The following is a 20943-nucleotide window of genomic DNA, read 5'->3' on the forward strand; positions in this document are numbered from 1 at the left end:
TGTTGCCTTTCATTAGCAGGGGGATTGAAATTAACAGCTGCAAGATTATGCTGCAGCTCTATAAAGCCCTGGATAGACCACACTTGGAATATTGTGTTCAGTTCTGGGTCCTCACTATAGGAAGGATGTGGAAGCTTTAGAGAGGGTGCAGAGGAGATTCACCAGGATGCTGCCTGGACTGGAGGGCATGTCTTATGAAGAAAAGTTGAGGGAGCTAGGGCTTTTCTCATTGGAGTGAAGAAGAATGACTGGTGACTTGATAGATGTGTACAAGATGTTGAGAGACATAGATAGAGTGAATATTCAGAGACTTTCTTCCGAGGGCAGAAACGTCTATCATGACGGAACATAATTTTAAGCCATTTGAGTGAAGGTTTAGGGGAAATGTCAGAGATAGGCTCTTTACACAGAGAGTGGTGGGTGTGTGGAATGCACTGCCAGTGGTAGTTTTAGAGTCAGATAATTAGGGACATTGAAGTGACTCTTGGATAGGCATATCGATGATAGTAAAATGCAGGGTATTTGGGTTAGTTTGATCTTAGAGTAGGATAAAAGGTCTGAAGGGCCCTTACTGTGCTGCACTGTTCTATGTTCTACCCACCACCTGCAATTTGCCCTTCAGGCTAATCATCATCCTGACTTGCAGTTCATTCAATGGTACCAAGTCAAACTCCCTCCATAGCAACTCACCATCACCTTCTCCACAGCAATTAGGGACAGACAAAATATTCTGTCACACATCCCATGAACAAGTATTAAACTAAATTCCAATTCAGAAACCTGGAATATTGACATTGCATTTCACAATTTTATCCATTTTTGAGTGACGAACCCTCAAACTCTTGCCTTGCACAAGGCTTGGTCCATTCTTCACTGGGTGAGACTTCTTCAAGAAAATGTTTGATGGGAAGGTTTAATTTTAAGGGCCTGAGGTTAATTTTCCACACTCGGTCAGGTGCTGAATCGTCTCGAAGGAGGTCAAGGTGGGGTCTTGAGCAGCAGTGAAGGTACTGCCCACATTCAGCATCAGCTTCTGAAGGGGAAAGGGATGCAAAGCTGAGGGAGGGTCCTTCCCAACTGTGGCTCCAGGATATCCCTCCTTCACCAGGACCTTCTGAATTATATCGGAGAATATGTAAACCTTCTCCCTCAGTCTTTGGGCCATCCTGGGCCCCGTCGCTGTGTGTCACGAGCATATGCTATACCGTCATTGGGCGTGTCTGAGAACAACCTCCCAAGCAGCTGCAGAAATATTGTCAAGATTAGTGGTGCTGGAAAAGCACAGCAGGTGAGGCAGCATCCGAGGAGCAGGAAAATTGATGTTTCAGGCAAAAGCCCTTCATCAGGCATTCATGATGAAGGGCTTTTACCCGTAACTTGATTTTCCGGGTTCTCGGATGCTGCCTGACCTGCTGCGCTTTTCCAGCACCACCAATCTTGACTCAGATCTCCAGCATCTGCAGTCCTCACTTTCGCCTTGCAGAAATATTGTGTCCATTCAGTACCGAGTGTTAACCCATCACATGGCTGGCTCAAGCAATGCGGGAAAGGTCAGGTTCTGAGGAGCAGGAGCATTCCTGATGAAGGGCTTTTGCCCAAAACATCGATTCTCCTTCTCTTCGGATGCTGCCTGACCTGATGTGCTTTTCTAGCACCACACTCTTGACTCTGATCTCCAGCATCTGCAGTCCTTACTTTCTCCAAAGGTCAGGTTCTGGTCATCAGCAATTTGAACCAAAACTGCATGCCAACTCCAGCCTATCAGACAGGTGTGTCTTATTAATGCAGCACCCATGCAGCATCTGCTTTTAAGTTTTCACTAGAATAACCTACCGATGGTTACCTCAGCAGTGATATCAGTAACTGAGGCTTGGCAAATTCCAACTCTTGGGAATCTAGCCAAAATCTTCAGCCACCGGTCATTTCTGGCTGATTGGGAATATACACAAATAATCCCTCATCTAATCAGAGAAGAAATTATGTTTTTGAAGGGGTTGGAATGCAAAACTAATCACAGCCGTGCCAAGAAACCATTTCTGCAAACATTGATTTTCTTTTTTTCTGGAACATTTGGAGTGTTGGAGTTTTCAGTATCTATCTCAATGAATCAGTCACATGGCCATGAGGGCAAACAACACGGTGGGACACTGTGATTGTGACCTCTATTTGATCTGCTAACATTTGAATTTTAAGATGATTGCTGTCAGTAATACTGAAATGCAACTAAATAAAAAATTCAAAGAACTGAAAACCAGAAACAAATTCAGAAATTCGGGTCCAGGAGTGTTAACTGTGCTTTTTCTCCACAGATGTTGCCAGACCTGCTGAGTTTTTTCAGCAATTTCCGATTTTGTTTTCAAAATGCAGCTGCCCGATTGTGAAGAAATTCTGGCTGATTCACTCACATCCTTTAGGGAAAGAAATCTGCCAACCCTACTCAACCTAGGACTCTAAGCCAGTAAGTGGCTGACTGTTAATTATGTTCTTAAAGAGTCACTCATCAGCCAGCAGTGGTTCAAGAAGAGAACTCTGTAAGGGCCTTCTCAAGGGCAATTAGGGATGGGTAATAAATGTTGGGCTTGCCAGAGATGTCCAGATCCTGCGAATGACTGATTTTAAAGCTGTTGTTATACTTGAGAAGTCATGTCTCTCATGTCCAGCCACTAAATTAACCCACAGTTTCATGAAACTGAGGATCATCTGCAATTCAATCTATAAAAAGGCTTGAACAAATGGAGTTCAAATTCTGAAGGAAAATCTGGCAGACGTTTTACTCCATTTGATGGGCTCAGCATTTAAAACCAAGTATTTTGGGGAATGATACATAAGGGAGGAGTATCTTGGATAAAACTGTTATGCTTGGCTGTGCCGAGCTGTGAAATGCGAAAGGCGTTTGGAGATTTTGCAATCCTGTAGTTGGTTTGGGTTTATATTGGAAGCTGGGCATGTTTTTATTGGAAAAGGATAGACTTCAAGGTGATCTCATTGAAGTTTTCAAGACCATGAAGGGAGTTAATAAAGTTGATTGCAGCAATTTGTTTCTCCTGTCAAAAAAATCAAATCCTAGATTAAAATATGGGGGAGCTTGAGTTAAAAGGGTTAACGATGTGGTGATTCCACATTTAAGTGGGAGGTGAGTTTTTTAAAAGTGGTATGACACTAAAGGAATAGTGGATGTTTTGGAGAGAAGCGTCTGAGGTATCTGTGAGTATGGTGCAAGAGGGCAGTGCCAATATGCATTCAAAGTTGTATTAGCTCCTTTAAAAGTTAGATAGAGTTCTACTGAAGGAATCTTACCAATTGAAGAAAAATAGAAGACAGAGGAACAGAGAGGAGGACAAAGTAGGAGGTGAGAAAGTAAGAGACAGGAGGGAGGGAAGTGGAGACTCAGGGGAGGTGATAGTCTAGTGCTATTATCGCTGGACTGTTAACCCAGAGACCCAGGTAGTGTTCTGGGGACCCAGGTTCAGATTCCTCCATGGCAATGGATGAATTTGAATTCAGTAAGTATCTGATAAAACAGTCTAATGATGCCCATGAAATCATTGCTGATTGTTGGAAAAACCCATCTGATTCACCAATGTCCTTCAGGGAAGGAAACTGCAATCTTTACCTGGTTGGGCCTACATATGACTGCAGACCCAGAGCAATGTGGTTGACTCTTAACAGCCCTCTGGGTAATTAGGAATGGGCAATAAATGCTGCCCGTCTGGCAATGCCCTCATCCCATGAATGAATAAAGAAAAAATAAAGATAGAGGAAGTACTTTATAAATGATCTAGAGGAAGGGCTTGAAAGCTGGGTAAGCAAGTTTGCGGATGACACAAAAGTCGGTGGAGTTGTGGATAGTGAGGAAGGAAGTGGTAGGTTACAGCGGGATATAGATAAGTTGCAGAGCTGGGCGGAAATGTGGCAAATGGAATTCAATGTAGCTAAGTGTGAAGTCATTCACTTTGGTAGGAGTAACAAGAAGATGGATTACTGGGCTAATGGTAGGCTACTTGGTAGTGTGGATGAGCAGAGGGATCTTGGTGTCCATGTACACAGATCTCTGAAAGTTGCCACCCAGGTAAATAGTGCTGTGAGGAAGGCATATGGTGTACTGGGCTTTATTGGTAGAGGAATTGAGTTCTGGAGTCCTGAGGTCATGTTGCAACTGTATAAGACTCTGGTGCGGCCTCATCTGGAGTATTGTGTGCAGTTTTGGTCGCCATACTATAGGAAGGATGTGGAGGCATTGGAACGAGTGCAGAGGAGGTTTACCAGGATGTTGCCTGGAATGGTAGGAAAATCTTATGAGGAAAGGCTGAGGCACTTGGGGCTGTTCTCATTGGAGAAGAGAAGGTTTAGGGGAGATTTGATAGAGGTGTATAAGATGATTAGGGGTTTAGATAGGGTCGACACTGAGAACCTTTTACCGCTAATGGAGTCAGGTGTTACTAGGGGACACAGCTTTAAATTAAGGGGTGGTAGGTATAGGACAGATGTTAGGGGTAGATTCTTTACACAGCGGGTTGTGAGTTCATGGAATGCCCTGCCAGTAGCAGTGGTGAACTCTCCTTCTTTATGGTCATTTAAGCGGGCATTGGATAGGCATTTGGAAGTTATTGGGCTAGTGTAGGTTAGGTAGGATTCGGTCGGCGCAACATCGAGGGCCGAAGGGCCTGTACTGCGCTGTATCTTTCTATGTTCTATGTTCTATGTACTGATGTGCCACAAAGGTCAGTGCTGGGTCAACTGCTTTTCGTCATTTATATAGAATTTCATAGAATCCCTACAGTATGGAAACAGGCCAGTTGGCCCAACAGGTCCACACCAAATGATTTGAATGTGAACGTAGGAGGTATAGTTAGTAAGTTTGCAGAGTGACACCAAAATTGGAGATGTAGTGGACAGTGAAGACGGTTACCTTAGAGTACAATACGATCTTGATCAGATGGGCCCACTGGACTGAAGAGTGGCAGATGGAGTTTAATTTAGATAAATGTGAGGTGTTGCATTTTGGAAAAGCAAATCAGAGCAGAACTTGTACATTTAATGGGAAGATCCTGGGAAGAGACCTTGGAGCACAGGTTCATAATTCCTTGAAAGTAGAGTTACAGGTAGATAGGATAGTGAAGAAGGTGTTTAGTGTGCTTTCCTTTATTGGTCAGAGTATTGAGTATAGGATTTGGGAGGTCATGTTGCAGCTATACAGGACATTAGTCAGGCTACTTTTGGAATATTGCGCGCAATTCTGGTCTCCTTCCTATCGGAAGGATGTTGTGAAACTTGAAAGGGTTCAGAAAAGATTTGTTGCCAGGGTTGGAGGATTTGAGCTATTGGGAGAGGCTGAATAGGCTGGGGCTGTTTTCCCTGGAGCGTCGGAGACTAAGGGGTGACCATATAGAGATTTATAAAATCACGAGGGGCATGGGTAGGATAAATAGACATGGTCTTTTCCCTGAGTTGGCTGAGTCCAGAACTGGAGGGCATAGGTTTAGGGGTGAGGGGAAAAATTTTAAAGAGACCTAAGGGGCAACATTTTCACACAGAGGGTGGTACATGTATGGACTTAGTTGCCAGAGGAAGTGATGGAGGCTGGTACAATTACAACATTTAAAAGGCATCTGGATGAGTATATGAATAGGAAGCATTAAGAGGGATATGGGGCAAGTGCTGCCAAATGGGACTAGATTAGATTAGGATATCTTGTCGACATGGGCGAGTTGGACAAAAGGGTCTGTTTCCGTGCTGCACATCTCTATGCCTTCATGACTCCAAATCGAGCAGAGAAAAGGAAAGAAAATGAAAAAGTGCAGAGAAGATTAAAAGGTGGGAAGGCAAAGTGAAGAGAGGAGGAGTGGGGAAGAAAAGGCGGAGAGCATAGGGAAGAGGTGGGAATTCAAAAGTAGTATTGGAAGAAGACAAGAAAAGAATGATTTGATTGGGTGAGATGCAGAGAAAAGGGAACAAGCAGGACAGACAAATGGACAACAAAATACTGAGCCGTGTAGATGAAATAAAGGGGAAAACAAAATAGCTGTTTGTGCTAAGGTCAGCTAGCACTGGGTCAAGCTTGAACTCATCAAACCTCTCTCCTTTGACTTGTCCTTTCTCCTTCAATTATGATGATTTTGATCAAATACAGAACTAGGGGTTGGCACAAATGAGTATAATTTGGCAATGACTACTGAGACATGGTTGCAGGAAGATCAGATTGCAAACTGAATATTCAAAGGTACTTGGTGCTTCAGAGGATACAGCGGAAGGAAAAGGAGGTGGTAAAGCTTTGTTAGTAAAGCAGTATATCAGTGCTACAGTGGAAACGGATATTGGCACTGGAGAACAAGTCATAGTCTGGGTAGAAATAAGAAAAAGTGAGAGATAGAAGTCCTTGGTGGGAGTAATCTCTAGGTCACCAAACAGTAATCTCACAATGGGGCACAGTTTAAGCCACATAATACTGGCGGCTTGTAACAAAGTTGAAAATGCGTTGCTGGTTAAAGCACAGCAGGTCAGGCAGCATCCAAGGAATAGGAAATTCGACGTTTCGGGCATAAGCCCTTCATCAGGCTTATGCCCGAAACGTTGAATTTCCTATTCCTTGGATGCTGCCTGACCTGCTGTGCTTTAACCAGCAACGCATTTTCAACTGTGATCTCCAGCATCTGCAGACCTCATTTTTTACCCGCTTGTAACAAAGGTACAGCAATAACCATGAGCCATTTTAATATGCATATAGACTGGATTAATTAAATTGGCAAGGGTGGCCACGAGGGAGAGTTAATTGAATGTATTAGTGATTGTTTCTTGGAGTTATATGTTGTGGAACCAACGAGAAGCAGGTTTTTCTGGATTTTGCATTGTGTAATGAAGTGGGATTAATTAACTATCTTATAGTAAAGGATTCTCTGGTAAGTGTAATCATAGCAGGCTAGAATTTCAAGTTAGATTGGAAGGTTAGAAACTGCCCCCACACTAGTGCTCTAGAATTAAACAAACATAGTTGCATAGGCAAGAGGACCAACTTGGTCCAACTGGATTGGGCAGGAAGGCTAAAAGGTAGAATAGTTGATAAGCAGTGGCAGATGCTCAATAAGATACTGAATTGCTCCCAACCAAAATATATTCCAGAAAGGAAGAAAGTTTAAGATGGGGAAAAATAAATCAAATGACTAAACAAGGAAGTTAAAGATAACATAAAGAGAAAAAACTAAGCCATATCATATTGCAAAGGCAAGTGGAAGGCTGGAAGATTGGGAAACGTTGAAAGATCAACAAAGTGTTACAAAAATAATAAAAAGATCAAAGATGAATTATGAAAGAAAACTAGCACAAAACATAAAAATAAATAGTAAAAGCTTCCATAAGTGTATAAAAGGGAAGAAACTAGCTAAAGTGACTGTTGGGTATGGGGGAATTAATAGTGGAGAAACACAGAAATGACAGAGACACTAAATCAATGTTTTGCCTCAGTTTTCACCATGGAGGATACTAATAGCATCCCAATAATAACAGTTAATGTGTAAGTTATGGCAAGGGAGGAACTCAGAACAATCGTCATCACTGGCGAAAAAGTATCAGGCACACTATTGCGATTGAAGGACGAAGTTCCCACAGTCTGATTGCTGACATCCTAGGGTCTTACAGAAAGTTGCAGCAGGGATAGTGGCTCCATTAGTTATAATATTCCAAAATTTCCTGGATGTGAGAGAGGTTCCAGTTGATTGGGAAAATACTATCATAACACCCTTATTCAACAAAAAAGGCAGAAACAAGGAAAGTATATACCAGTTAGTTTAACATCTAACAATGGGAACTGTTAAATTCTATTATCAAGAAAGTAATAACATAACACTTGGAAAGTCAAAACGCAATCCATCGAGTCAGCATGGAATGATGATGGGTAAATCATGTTTGACTAAGTTTCGAGGGCTCTTTGAAGATGTAACAAGCAAGGTGGATATTGGAGATTCTCTAGTTGCAGTATTTCCAGACTTGCAAAAGGCATTTGATAAGTTGCTGGGCAAAACGTTAATGCACAAGGTAAGATCACATGGGGTTAGAGGTAATTTATTTGCTTGGAAATAGGATTGGGTAGCCAACAAAAAGCAGAGTCAGGATAAATGGGTCTTTTTTTGGTTGGCAAGATGTAACTGGAGGCGTGCCATAGGGCTCAGTCCTCAGGCTCTATATCAATGACTTGAGTGCAGGAATGGAGGTACTTTTGTTAAATATGCAGATGACTAAAATAGGTGTGAAATCAAGTTACAACAAAAAAATAAGGATTTGTGCAGATTAGCTGAGTGGGCCAAACTTTCGCAGGTATGGTTTAATATGAATAAGTGTGAAGTTATGCATCTTGGTCAGAGGAATAGAAAGACAAATTATTATCTAGATGGAGAGAAACTTTACAGTGCTTCACTGCAGACGGAGCTGGGTGTCAAAGGGTTGTGAATCTATGGAAATCACTACACCAAAGTAGGGGGGAGTCTGGGACATTGAGTAAATTTAAGGAGGTCTTTATTAATAATAGGTTGAAGGGTAATGGAGAATGGGTGAGTAAGTGGAGTTGAAGCTGAGGTGAGATCAGCTATGATCTGATAAGATGGCGAAGCAGGCTTAAGGGGCTGAAATACCTACTCCTGCTCCCAGTTCTTATGCCCTATATACTCCACGTCCCTTGTAATGAATGATAATATTCTACTTGACATTCTTATAATTCACTGAACCTGCGTACTAAAATTAAGCTTTGGTTTACCAGGATACTGAGATTTATTGTGCCTCAGGCTTTTGCTATATTTCTCCATGTTTATGCTATGTAGCTTTTTCTGTTTCATGCCAGAGTGGACAACTTCACATTTTTGCATATCTGGCAGTTTATTTTTATCCACTCTCTTAACCTTTTGGAGGCTCCTTTTATCCTCTTTAGAATCTACTTTCCTACGATCTTTGTGTAATTAATGAATTTCACAACCATCCCTTCTGACCCTTCATCCGAGCCATCTATATAAATTCGGAGGGCAGGAGTTGATGTCAAAGATGAACCATGACCTTACTGAGTTGCAGAGGATTGAGGATGACATGGCCTTTGACTATGTCACAGGATTAGTGGTTCATGCTACTGTTGTGCAGATATGCGTTCACATCCAAATTCAAATCCATATTAATGGTAGTTAGTAGGATTGAAATTTCTGTAAATGGGGAAAATAAAATTTGCAGAGGTAGCCACAAGGAGTTGTTTTTGGGTCAGTTTCCTGGAACAATATGTTGCAGTACCAACTGGGAGTATCTGCCTTTGCAGTAAGTTTTCAATGCAGCATGTGGAGACTTCTACATGCATCCGTGGATTGCCTCATTCTCCAATGATATTTATATAGAACAAGATTAGATCACTGTAAATCAGGAATGTTGCAGGTATAATGTTTTGAAATTCATGAGGTTTGAGATAGCAGTTCAGGTTTATCAACCAGCCAACAGCAAAATGCTATCAGGTTATGCAGCTATTTCCCCTGTTAATAAATCTTTCAGAACCAACTGCTTTATGTGTGATTTGAAAAACTGAAAAAAATTAAAATTCAGTCCTGGAATGTGGGTGTGTGTCGCTCAGCCTACAATTATTACCTATTCATAATTGCCCTTGAGAAGGTTGTGGTGAGCAAATTCCTGAACCGCTGTGGGGTGTGTAACCACATTCCGTGAAGGCTCTGGGAACTTTTTCCCGATCCTTTGCAATCTCCCTTGGATGGTGAACCAAATTCTGCTTCTCTTGAGGAAGACTCCTCCAAAAAATCAGTCTGCGCTACTCCTGTCTTTAAAGCTTGCCTTCTCTTGCTCATTAAGTCTTGATGACGGCAGCTATGTCCTCTTTCCCAGGGGGCTGGGTTATCAAATGTATTCAGGACTGAGTTAGATTGGAGACTGACAAGGAGCTCGGAGAAAGAAATCTATCCTGCCGGGTACATGCCTCATACAACAGGCTTGTGAACAGAAGGTATTCCCTGTTTTAGATAAAACAAAATGCACACCTGAGAATAATTCTCATGGGCTGGCATATTGATCAATACGAACGACTCAAGACAGGTTATTAAATGTTAACCCTCTTGCAAGGTTTTGAGAACTTAGCAGTAAAACTTGAAATCACTATCAGGAAACTGAATTATTGCTTCTCTCACAATTATGCCCCTCTGTCTCCCATTCTAAAAGCTCTGGGCAGGTCTGGAAAAGTCTGCTTGTTGTTCCTGCATTTGCCATTATATCATTTCCTTTCATTTATATTTGTGCAAGGAAATTCATCCATCTGACTACAAACGCCATGTTTATCTAGGGATTGATACAGAGCTATATGCAGGAGGTTGGCAGTGGGATTAGTCTGTAAGACCATTAGACATAGGAGTGGAACTAAGGCCATTTGGCCCATCGAGTCCAATCCGCCATTTAATCATGGCTGATGGGCATTTCAACTCCACTTACCCGCATTCTCCCCATAGCCCTTAATTCCTTGTGACATCAAGAATTTATCAATCTCTGCCTTGAAGACATTTAGCGTCGTGGCCTCCACTGCACTCCGCGGCAATGAATGCCACAGGCCCCACACTCACTGGCTGAAGAAATGTCTCCACATTTCTGTTCTGAATTGACCCCCTCTAATTTTAAGGCTGTGCCCACTGGTCTTAGTCTCCCCGCCTAATGGAAACAATTTCTTAGTGTTCACCCTTTCCAAGCCATGTATTGTCTTGTAAGTTTCTATTGGATCTCCTCTTAACCTTCTAAACTCCAATGAGTACAATCCCAGGATGCTCAGCCGTTCCCCATATGTTAGACCTACCATTCCAGGGATCATCCGTGTGAATCTCTGCTGGACACGCTCCAGTGCCAGTATGTCCCTCCTGAGGTGTGGGGCCCAAAACTGGACACAGTATTCCAAATGGGGCCTAACCAGAGCTTTATAAAGTCTCAGTAGTACATCGCTGCTTTTATATTCCAATCCTCTTGAGATAAATGACAACATTGCATTTGCTTTCTTAATCACGGATTCAACCTGCATGTTTACCTTTAGAGAATCCTCGACTAGCACTCCCAGATCCCTTTGTACTTTGGCTTTATGAATTTTCTCACTGTTTAGCAAGTATTCTTTTTTTCCAAAGTGCGAGACCTCGCATTTACTCACATTGAACTTCATCAGCCATTTCCTGGACCACTCTCCCAAACTGTCTAGATCCTTCTGCAGCCTCCTCACTTCCTCAGTACTACCTGCCTGTCCACCTATCTTCGTATCATCTGCAAACTTCGCTAGAATGTCCCCAGTCCCTTCATCCAGATCATTAATATATAACGTGAACAGCTGCGGCCCCAACACTGAACCCTACGGGACACCGCTTGTCACCGGCTGCCATTCCGAAAAAGAACCTTTTATCCCAACTCTCTGCCTTCTGTCAGACAGCCAATCCTCAATCCATGCCAGTAGCTCACCTTGAACACCATGGGCCCTCACCTTACTCAGCAGCCTCCAGTGTGGCACCATATCAAAGGCCTTTTGGAAGTCTAGATAGACCACATCCACTGAGTTTCCCTGGTCTAACCTACTTGTCGCCTCTTCAAAGAATTCTAACAGGTTTGTCAGGAACGACCTCCCTTTACTAAATCCATGTTGACTTGTTCTAATCCGACCCTGCTCTTCCAAGAATTTAGAAACTTCATCCTTAACGATGGATTCTAGAATTTTACCAACAACCGAAGTTAGGCTAATTGGCCTATAGTTTTCTATCTTTTGTCTTGATCCTTTCTTGAACAATGGGGTTACAACAGCGGTCTTCCAATCATCTGGGACTTTCCCTGGCTCCAGTGATTTTTGAAAGATCTCAACCAATGCCTCCGCTATTTCCTCAGCCATCTCCCTCAGAACTCTAGGATGTAACCCATCGGGGCCAGGAGATTTGTCAATTTTAAGACTTTTTAGCTTTTCTAGCACTATCTCTTTTATAATGGCAACCATACTCAACTCAGCCCCCTGACTTCCTTTAATTGTTGGAATATTACTCATGTCTTCCACTGTGAAGACTGATGCAAAGTACTTATTAAGTTCTCCAGCCATTTCCTTATCTCCCATCACTAGGCTTCCAGCATCAGTTTGAAGTGGCCCAATGTCTACTTTTGCCTGTCATTTGTTTCTTATGTATTGAAAGAAACTTTTACTATTATTTCTATTATTACTGGCTAGCCTACCTTCATATTTGATCCTCTCCTTCCTTATTTCTCTCTTTGTTATCCTCTGTTTGTTTTTGTTGCCTTCCCAATCTTCTGATTTCCCAGTGCTCTTGGCCACTTTATAGGATCTCTTTTTCTTTGATATATTTCCTGACTTCCTTTGTCAGCCATGGCTGTCTAATCCCTCCCCGGATAATCTTTTTTTTCTTGGGGATGAACCTCTGTACTGTGTCCTCAATTATACCCACAAACTCCTGCCATTTTTGCTCTACTGTCTTCCCCGCTAGGCTCTGCTTCCAGTCGATTTTCGTCAGTTCCTCTCTCATGCCCTCATAATTATCTTTGTTTAACTGTAACACCATTACATCCGATTTTGCCTTTTCTCTTTCAAACTGCAGACTGAACTCTACCATATTATGATCGCTGCTTCCTAAGTGTTCCCTTACTTTAAGATGTTTTATAAAGTCTGGTTCATTACATAGCACTCGGTCCAAAACAGCCTGCTACCTTGTGGGCTCCATGACAAGCTGTTCCAAAAAGCCATCCTGTAAACATTCCAAGAATTCCCTTTCTTTGGATCCGCTGGCAACATTATCTACCCAGTCCACCTGCATATTGAAGTCCCCCATGATCACCATGACCTTGCCTTTCTGACATGCCTTTTCTATTTCTCAGTACATGTTGCGTCTCAGGTCCTGACCACTGTTAGGAGGTCTGCACAAAACTCCCATTATGGTTTTTTTTGCCTTTGTTGTTCCTCAATTCCACCCACACAGACTCCACATCATCCGACCCTATGTCATTCAGTGCCATAGATTTAATTTTGTTCTTAACTAACAAGGCACCCCGCCCCCTCTGCCCACCTCCATGTCTTTTCGATAAGTTGTAACTCCTTGGATGTTTAACTGCCAGTCCTGACGCCCCTGTAACCACGTCTCTGTGATGCCTGCCACATCATAATCATTCACGATGATCTGTGCCGTTAGTTCATCTACTTTGTTACGAATACTACGAGCATTCAGGTAAAGTGCCTTAATGCTAACATTCTTATCATTAGAGATATTGGAAGTCATAAGATGTCCTAAGTTATCCTTCCTTTTTGTTGCATTCCTAATCTGCCTCAAGGTTAAATCCACCTGCATACATGCTATCCTCCTGCTTATCTTTCCATTTAACTCCGTACTCCCCATCGCTTTCACTTTCCCTTCCCCCCAACTCAGAAGTTTAAAGTCCTACTGACCACCCTATCTATTCTCTTTGCTAGAACATTGGTACCAGATCAGTTCAGGTGGAGACCGTCCCAACGGTACAGATCCCCCGGTTCCAAAACTGATGCCAATGCCCCATGAGATGGAATCCCTCTTTCCCACACCAAACCCTTAGCCATGTGTTTACTTCCCTAATTTTCTTATCCCTATGCCAATTGGCACGTGGCTTGGGCAGTGATCCGGAGATTATGACCCTTGAGGACCTGTTCTTCAATTTCCTTCCTAGTGCTTGATAATCCCCAAACAGATCCTCCACCCTAGTCTTGCCTATGTTGTTAGTCCCAACGTGGACCACAACAACTGGCTCCACCCCCTCCCGCTCCAATATCCTTTCAAGCCGGTCGGAGATGTCCTGCATCCTGGCACCGGGCAGGCAACACACCATGCGAGACTCCCGATCTGGCTTGCATAGGATTCTATCTGTCCCCTAATTATAGAATTCCCTATAACAACTACTTGTCTTTTTGCTCCCCCCTCTTGAATGGCCTTCTGCACCATGATGCCGTGGTCAGCTGGCTTATCCTGTCCAGAGCCCTTTTCCTCATCTGTATAGGGAACAAGAATCTCATACCTGTTGGACAAGGTCAAGGGCTGAGGCTCCTGCACTCCAGAACTCAAGTTCCCCTGCCTCACTTATAGTCACACTCTGATGTCCCTGATCACTAACTGAATATGAATTACTTAATCTCCCAGGTGTGACTGCCTCCTGAAACAAAGCGTCCAGGTAACTCTTTCCCTTTCGGACGTGCCGCAGTGTTTGAAGCTCAGACTCCAGATCATCAACTCTGAGCAGGAGTTCTTCCAGCAACCAACACTTGCTGCAGATGTGGTCACTGCCATTCACAATGGGATCAGCCAGCTCCCACATCATACAGCTACAGCACATCACCTGCCCAGCCATCTCTGCTTAGTTAATTACTTTATTACTTTGTATACGTTTGAGTTTAAATACTTTCTGATACCTCTCTGTTATAGTCTTTTTCTAAAAGCCAATTAATAGATCAACCATAAAAAGTAAATTTTTAACCATTCACCGATAAAGAAATAGAAAATCCTTACCTTAACAAACCAGAGTCCTATTTTTGGTTAGAGGAGGGAGGGAAGACACAACACGTGTAGTGTCTGGGTTCAGCCACTGCCCAGATATATTACCGGCAGTCCCCTGGTCATCGCTCCCACTCTTCCTACTTATTAACTAGGTTAATAAGTAGGAAGATCAATACAGGGCTATAAGGGAGTGAGTGAGGCAGCAGGTTAGTTGGGGATTGATCCAGGGCAATGGGGAGAATGTGAGCAGTGGATGATGTTGATGATGCTTGCCAAAGGCCAGCAGAGGAATGACAGGCCAAATTATTTTTTTCTGCAAAGGTTTATACCCGAAATGTCAATTCCTCCACCTCCTGATGCTGCCTGGCTTGCTGTGTTCTTCCAGCCTCCTGCTGTCTATTCACAATTCTATGACATTGAACACATCATGTAAATATGAAAAACTGCTCTCTTTCACAGAAAGTCATCATGTTGATAATCTTCTCCTGCATCAAGACCATAAAACAAAGACAGTGGATGAAACAAAAAGTAATAATTTGGTTCTAATGTACAATCATTTTGTACACTTCCTTCAATTAAATTTGACAGTTAAACTGTTATGAGCAATTTGATGGATGGAGACTAAGCTATTAAAGCCTTCAGCCCCTGTTGTTGTTCAAATCTGACTGCTTCTGCTTCTATGAGTGTGTTTCGTTACCTTTTGGGGTAGAGACAGTTTGCTATGTTCTTACAGAAATGCCCACTTCTCACTTCATCAATCAATCTCCCCACCCCTTGCAGAGAAGCCTGGAATAATGTGTATACATAAATTGTGCATATCTTGACAAATAGCCTCGATTCAAATACTTTTATTTTCAATAAAAACATTTTTGTTGCAAAATTCAGCAGTCAGAGCGATGTCATTAATTTAAATGTGCATTTTGTTTTGGTGGGAAATTAATTTGGAATGTTTGCAGAATACCTTTGATTCCAGTATCTTACTATGCCCTTGGACACTTTCCCTGATGAAATATGTGAGAAATGAGTGTTTGGTTTGGGGGATGGAGGGAAACAGTGTGAAATATATTCCAAATTCCAACACTAACTGGTGTGTTTGTTTTTATCATCCATTCTTTAATGACCTATCCTCTCTCTACTTCAATCAATCTTGCCCATGCAGCTATTCTGTATTTTTCTAGTGCTGTTGCCCTACACAACCCCACTGCCTCCTCCTTCACTCCACCGTAGGTGGGTGCCTGGACCACAAGGTCACTCTAACCCTCTCCACATTTCGATCACTCTCATTCTCCTTCTCTCTTTTAAGGCACTGCTTAAAGCTAACTCTTGCCCAAATGTTTGGTCACCTGCCCGAGGATCTCCCTGTGTAGCCTGGGATCAGATTTTGTCTGATTTATGCTCCTGTGAAAGATTTTTCATCAAGATATGGTCAGAGGTGGAGATGTTCGTTCGTGATTGTACAATGTTTAAAACGATTCGCGATTCCTCAGACACTGAAGCAGTCCCTCCACCACCAACATTCAGGAGCGGGAGTGTGTACTATTTAAAACATGCAATGTAAAAAAATTCATCAAAGATCTTGACACAGTACCTTCCAAACCCACCACTACTTTCTTCTAGAAGGACAAGAACTGCAGATACAGACATCACTGCCTGCAAGTTCCCCTCCAAGTCACTCACCATCCTGACATGGAAATATATCGCCATTTCAGGGCAGCACAGTGGCTCAGTGGTTAGCACTGCTGCCTCACAGTGCCAGGAATCCAGGTCCGATTCCAACCTTGAGCAACTGTCCATGTGGAATTTCCACATTTTGTCAGTGTCTGCGTGGGTTTTCACTGGGTGATCTGGTTTCTTCCCACAGTCCAAAAATGTGCACGTTAGGTGAATTGGCCATGCTAAATTACCCATAGTGTCCAGGTATGTGCAGGATAGGTAGATTAGCCATGGGAAATGCAGGGTTGTAGGGAAAGTGTGGGTCTGGATGGGATGCTGTTCGGAGGGTCAGTGTAGACCCTTGTTTTCTTCTTGTTTCCAGTATAAGGATTTTATGATTCTATGATTCCTTCAATGTCACTGGGTCAAAATCCTGGAATTCCCTCCCTAATGGCGTTGTGGATTAACCTATACCACGTAGACTGCAACAAGTCAATAAGACAGTTCACCACCATCTTCTCAAGGGACAGGCAGTACATGCGGGCCAGCCAGAGATGCTCATGTGCCACGAATGAATAAATAAAAAATTACTCAGTTTGAAAAGCAGTAAATCAAAAGTGAGTGTCAGTATGACGTTTTCAAAGCAAACAACCTCTTCTTCGGCAGATCCTTGGGATTGACAATGAGGATGACGCTTCTACTCTGCTTTGATGTGTTCTCAGGTGACTCAGAAGGCCAATGCACAATCTGCGGACTCTGCCACATGCAGACATGTTGTGCCTGCAGACCCAGGAAGATGAGGTACAAACAAAAATAACCACTTGCTGTTATAAAACACACTTAAGGTGCAAAAACATTCCACGGCTTTGCACTGGAGTGTATTGAAGGCAAAACGTGTCATCAAGCCACACCAAGTGATATTAAGGTAAACAGTCAAAAACATGATCAAAATGTAGTTTTAAGGAGTGCGTGAAAGGAGAGCTTAAGGTATATTTGCAGAGGTGTAAGGAGGGAATTTCAAGGATTACAGCTTTACCACTTGCCATTGGTGGAGCTAATAAAGTCAAACTAAAATTTGGGATGCACACAAGGCCAGAAATTAGAGAAATTTAGAGATTTCAGAGGGTTTTGAGATGGCAGAGATCACAGAATTAAAAATAGGAAAGTCCAGGGAGGGATTGGAAAACAAGAGGAATTTCAAAACTGAGGTATTCTACACCTAGCAGCCAGTGTGGGTCAGTGAGCATGGGATTTAGTTCACGAAAGGATACAGACAATAGAATTTTGATGACCTCACGGTTATGGAGATTGGAGTTGTCTTTATTAATCGAGACATTGAATACAAGACTAAGGAGGATATGATGGAGCTGTACAGAATATTAGTCAGGCCACAGCTGGAGTCCTGTGTGGAATTCTAGTTGCCACAATGTGGAAAGGATGTGGTTGCACAACAGGAAGTGCAAACAAGGTTCACAAGGATGTTGCCTGGATTAGAGTGATTTAGCTATGAAGAGAGACTTCATAGCCTGGGATTATTTTCCTTGGATTAGAGAAAGCCAGGAGGCAGACAGGGAGTGCTGAATGAGGTGTACAAATTTATAAGGTGCATAGGTAGGGTAGACAGGGAGGAACTTTTCTCCTTGGTAGAGGAGTAGAGTTTAAAATTAAAAAGGAGAAGGGGATTTGAGGAAAACATTTTTAACCAGAAGGTGGTGGATCTCTGGAACTCACTCCCTAAAAGGATGGTGGAGGCAGGAACCACCAAGACATTTCAGAAGCATTAGATGAACACTTGAAGCACTATAACAAAGAAGGGATAATGATCTTGTTGGTGCTAATCTTGCTTCGCGCACCTCCTGGGCAGTGTAACCTGGATGCCTCACTCTGCCTAAACACTCAATGAATGATCTTATGTCTTTGCTTACTATGAACTGCCTGTACTGCTCATTAAGCTTTTCACTGAACTTAGGTCCACGTAACCACTTTAAATCAAATCAAAAGCATATTTCTTTGGCTATTTGCAACAAGCAAGATACTGACTGCATTTAGTCAACTTATGCTTTCATAACTTACAACACCATGTCCAACGTTAGACGTGATTCTGGAAGTGAACAACGTTTGCTGGGTAATCCTGAGTGTGCAAAGAATTACATGGAAAACAATTTAGGATTGTCGGTCAGGATCACAGAATGGTACACTTGTGATTCCTGGAAGCTCCAGATATGAATACACAGGGCCCTGTCTTCGCAGATAGAAAAAAAATTAAATGCACTGCAACAGTTTCAACTGAACAAATAGACGTTATCACTTCTTCGAGCAATACACTGACAAAAGTCAAATTGGCTGGATTCAAATTTAAACTAAGCTTGGCAATTAACTGTTATACCATTAACTGGTGTATTCTTCATGGCAATTCCTCTACCAATCAGAGTTTATTTGTCGACTAATCAGCACTTTTCTCTAGTTATGTATAAAGGTTAGTTTCCCCTTACATTGCTTTTCTTGCAAACTGGCTTGATGAGTACAAGGTGAAAACCTTTAACAAAATGAAACTTCTTTCCACATAAGGCCCATACTGACTCAAACATACTTTCCTAGATGTCTGACTAGCAGATTTCTTTATACCAGGAACCCTTAGTATTTAGCAACAGAGCTTGTGTCGTCAATGCCAAGTTTGTTGATCTGTGAACTCGTAGCTATTTAAAGCTGGGATGTAAGCCTCCCTCTTGTGTGTAATAATGAGGAGTTGTAAATACTCACAATGTAACAGGGCTCACAGTATGATTTTTTCTCCACAGCATAGAAGGGCTGTCCTCGGAGCTTGTGACCGCATGTTACGCAGGTGAAGCAATCAACATGAAAGACTTGATCCATTGCAGTGCAGCCTGCACCATCTCCAACAACACTCTCCCCACAACGGCTACAGCAACCTATAATCATAGAGTCCAGAATAAATCCTGGCTGTTAGATGGAGGAGACAAGTGAATAGTTAAGACATTCTATTTGTTATTGCCAGTCATGTACAGGCACTAACATGTTTGGTTCAGGGTAAATGCTGAAGCATTAGTTATTCCATGAAGCTGTATTTCAGATGAGATATTAAACTGAGGCCCCCTTTGCCCTCTGCACAATTCAGAGAAATGGAAAATTAGACAATTCCCACAAGGTCCTTGTCAATACATTAACATTTATTCCTCAAAATACATCGGTTAAAAAAGAATTGTGTGCTCGTTATCTAATTGTTGTTTCCGTGAGCTTCATTTGTGAAGATTATGTCGGAAGAGAATTGTGATTCTTGGAGGTGAATCAGCTCATTCCCAGGATCTCTGCAGGAGTTCCTCAGGGTAGTGTCCAAGGCCCAACCATCTTCAGCTGCTTCATCATTGACTTTCCCTCCCTTAAAAGGTCAGAGTGGGGGATGCTTATGAATGATTGCACAATGTTCAACACTATTCATGAGTCCTCAGACACTGAAGCAGTTCACGTACACATGAAACATCATTCTGACAATATCCTAGTTTGGGGTAACAAGTGGCAAGTTATGCTAATGCCTCAAGTGCTAGGCTATCACCATCTTCAAACAGAGCGAATCTAATCATCGTCACTTGATGTCCAATGGCATTACCATCACTGAACGACTCACTATCAGCAACCTAGGGTTATCATTGGCCAGAAACTGAACTGCAATACGCATATCAAAATTGTGGCTACAAAAACAGGTACTGTATGGTAACTAACTCTCATCCTGACTCTCCAAAGTCTGTCCACACAAATCAGGAGTTTGATGGAATAGTCACCACTTGCTTGGATGAGTGCATCTCCAAAAATGCACAAGACACTTGACACCATCCAAGAGAGAGCAACCTACTACACTGGCACCACATCCACCACCTTTAATATGCACTCCCTTCACCACCAGCTCACAATAGCAAAATAATGTACCAGCTAACAGATACATGGCAGTAATACGCTGTGGCTCCCTAGCACCTTCCAAACACATGGCCACTACCACCTAGAAGGGTGGCAGATACATGGCACACTATATATCCCCTCCAAGCTATCCATCATCCTGACTCATAAATATTCCCATTTCCTTCTGTATCACTGGGTCAAAATAGTGGTAGTCACTTCCCAATAGTATTGTGGGACCCTTTGATTTAAACGTCAGTTCACCATCACCTTCTCCTCTTCAATTAGGGGTGGGCAATAAATACCGTTCATGTGATTCCATTTAAAAGAGTTGGGCTGAGCTTTGACAAATCCCTGCCAGTGAGCTATTTTGCAAGTTGCTGCTGCAAATGAAATATTTCTTAATTTTCATTTTAAACAATTTGCCATCTGGAAGAATCCTTTATAATCTGAACACATCGATAATATTGACCCCTAAGCTTCTCAACTCTGGTGAGAAATGACCAAACCACACCTTTTCCAGTTAATTAAAGGCAAAATATTACGAATGCTTGATATAGAAACTGAAAGTGCTGGAGAAACTCAGCAGGTCTGGCAGAATCTATGAAGAGAGAAAGAAAGTTAATATCTTGAGTCCGATATGACTCTTCTTCAGAACTGAGGGAGCCTAGAAAACTGAGTTCATGCTCTGGAGCATGAAATTTGTGGAATATGAGTTATGTTTCTCCAGTGTGACACTGTTACTGTTCTAATATGTTTCGCACAAACAATACCCAAGTATATATTCTTTTCCTCCTGTCACCAGAGTAGATCTTTCCGGTTTCTGCTGTCTGGATCTCTCCATTTTTCAATCAAGGTTTCTGAGTATTGTTCTGAG

The 20943-nt window shown here is 42.4% G+C and overlaps 1 protein-coding gene across 9 annotated transcripts in view; it reads right to left on the reverse strand.

Annotated features, from left to right (window-relative positions):
• lpp (LIM domain containing preferred translocation partner in lipoma) overlaps window positions 1-20943 on the reverse strand; it is a 401787-nt gene that overhangs the window by 38488 nt on the left and 342356 nt on the right. For all 9 annotated transcript variants that reach the window (XM_060834656.1, XM_060834661.1, XM_060834662.1 and 6 more), the window contains one exon: window positions 18918-19087. In XM_060834656.1, coding sequence (XP_060690639.1) covers window positions 18918-19087 — 170 coding nt within the window. The remainder of the gene's footprint in view (window positions 1-18917; window positions 19088-20943) is intronic.

The sequence above is a fragment of the Hemiscyllium ocellatum genome, chromosome 13, assembly GCF_020745735.1.
Source record: "Hemiscyllium ocellatum isolate sHemOce1 chromosome 13, sHemOce1.pat.X.cur, whole genome shotgun sequence".
In the NCBI taxonomy this organism is placed as follows: Eukaryota; Metazoa; Chordata; class Chondrichthyes; order Orectolobiformes; family Hemiscylliidae; genus Hemiscyllium; species Hemiscyllium ocellatum.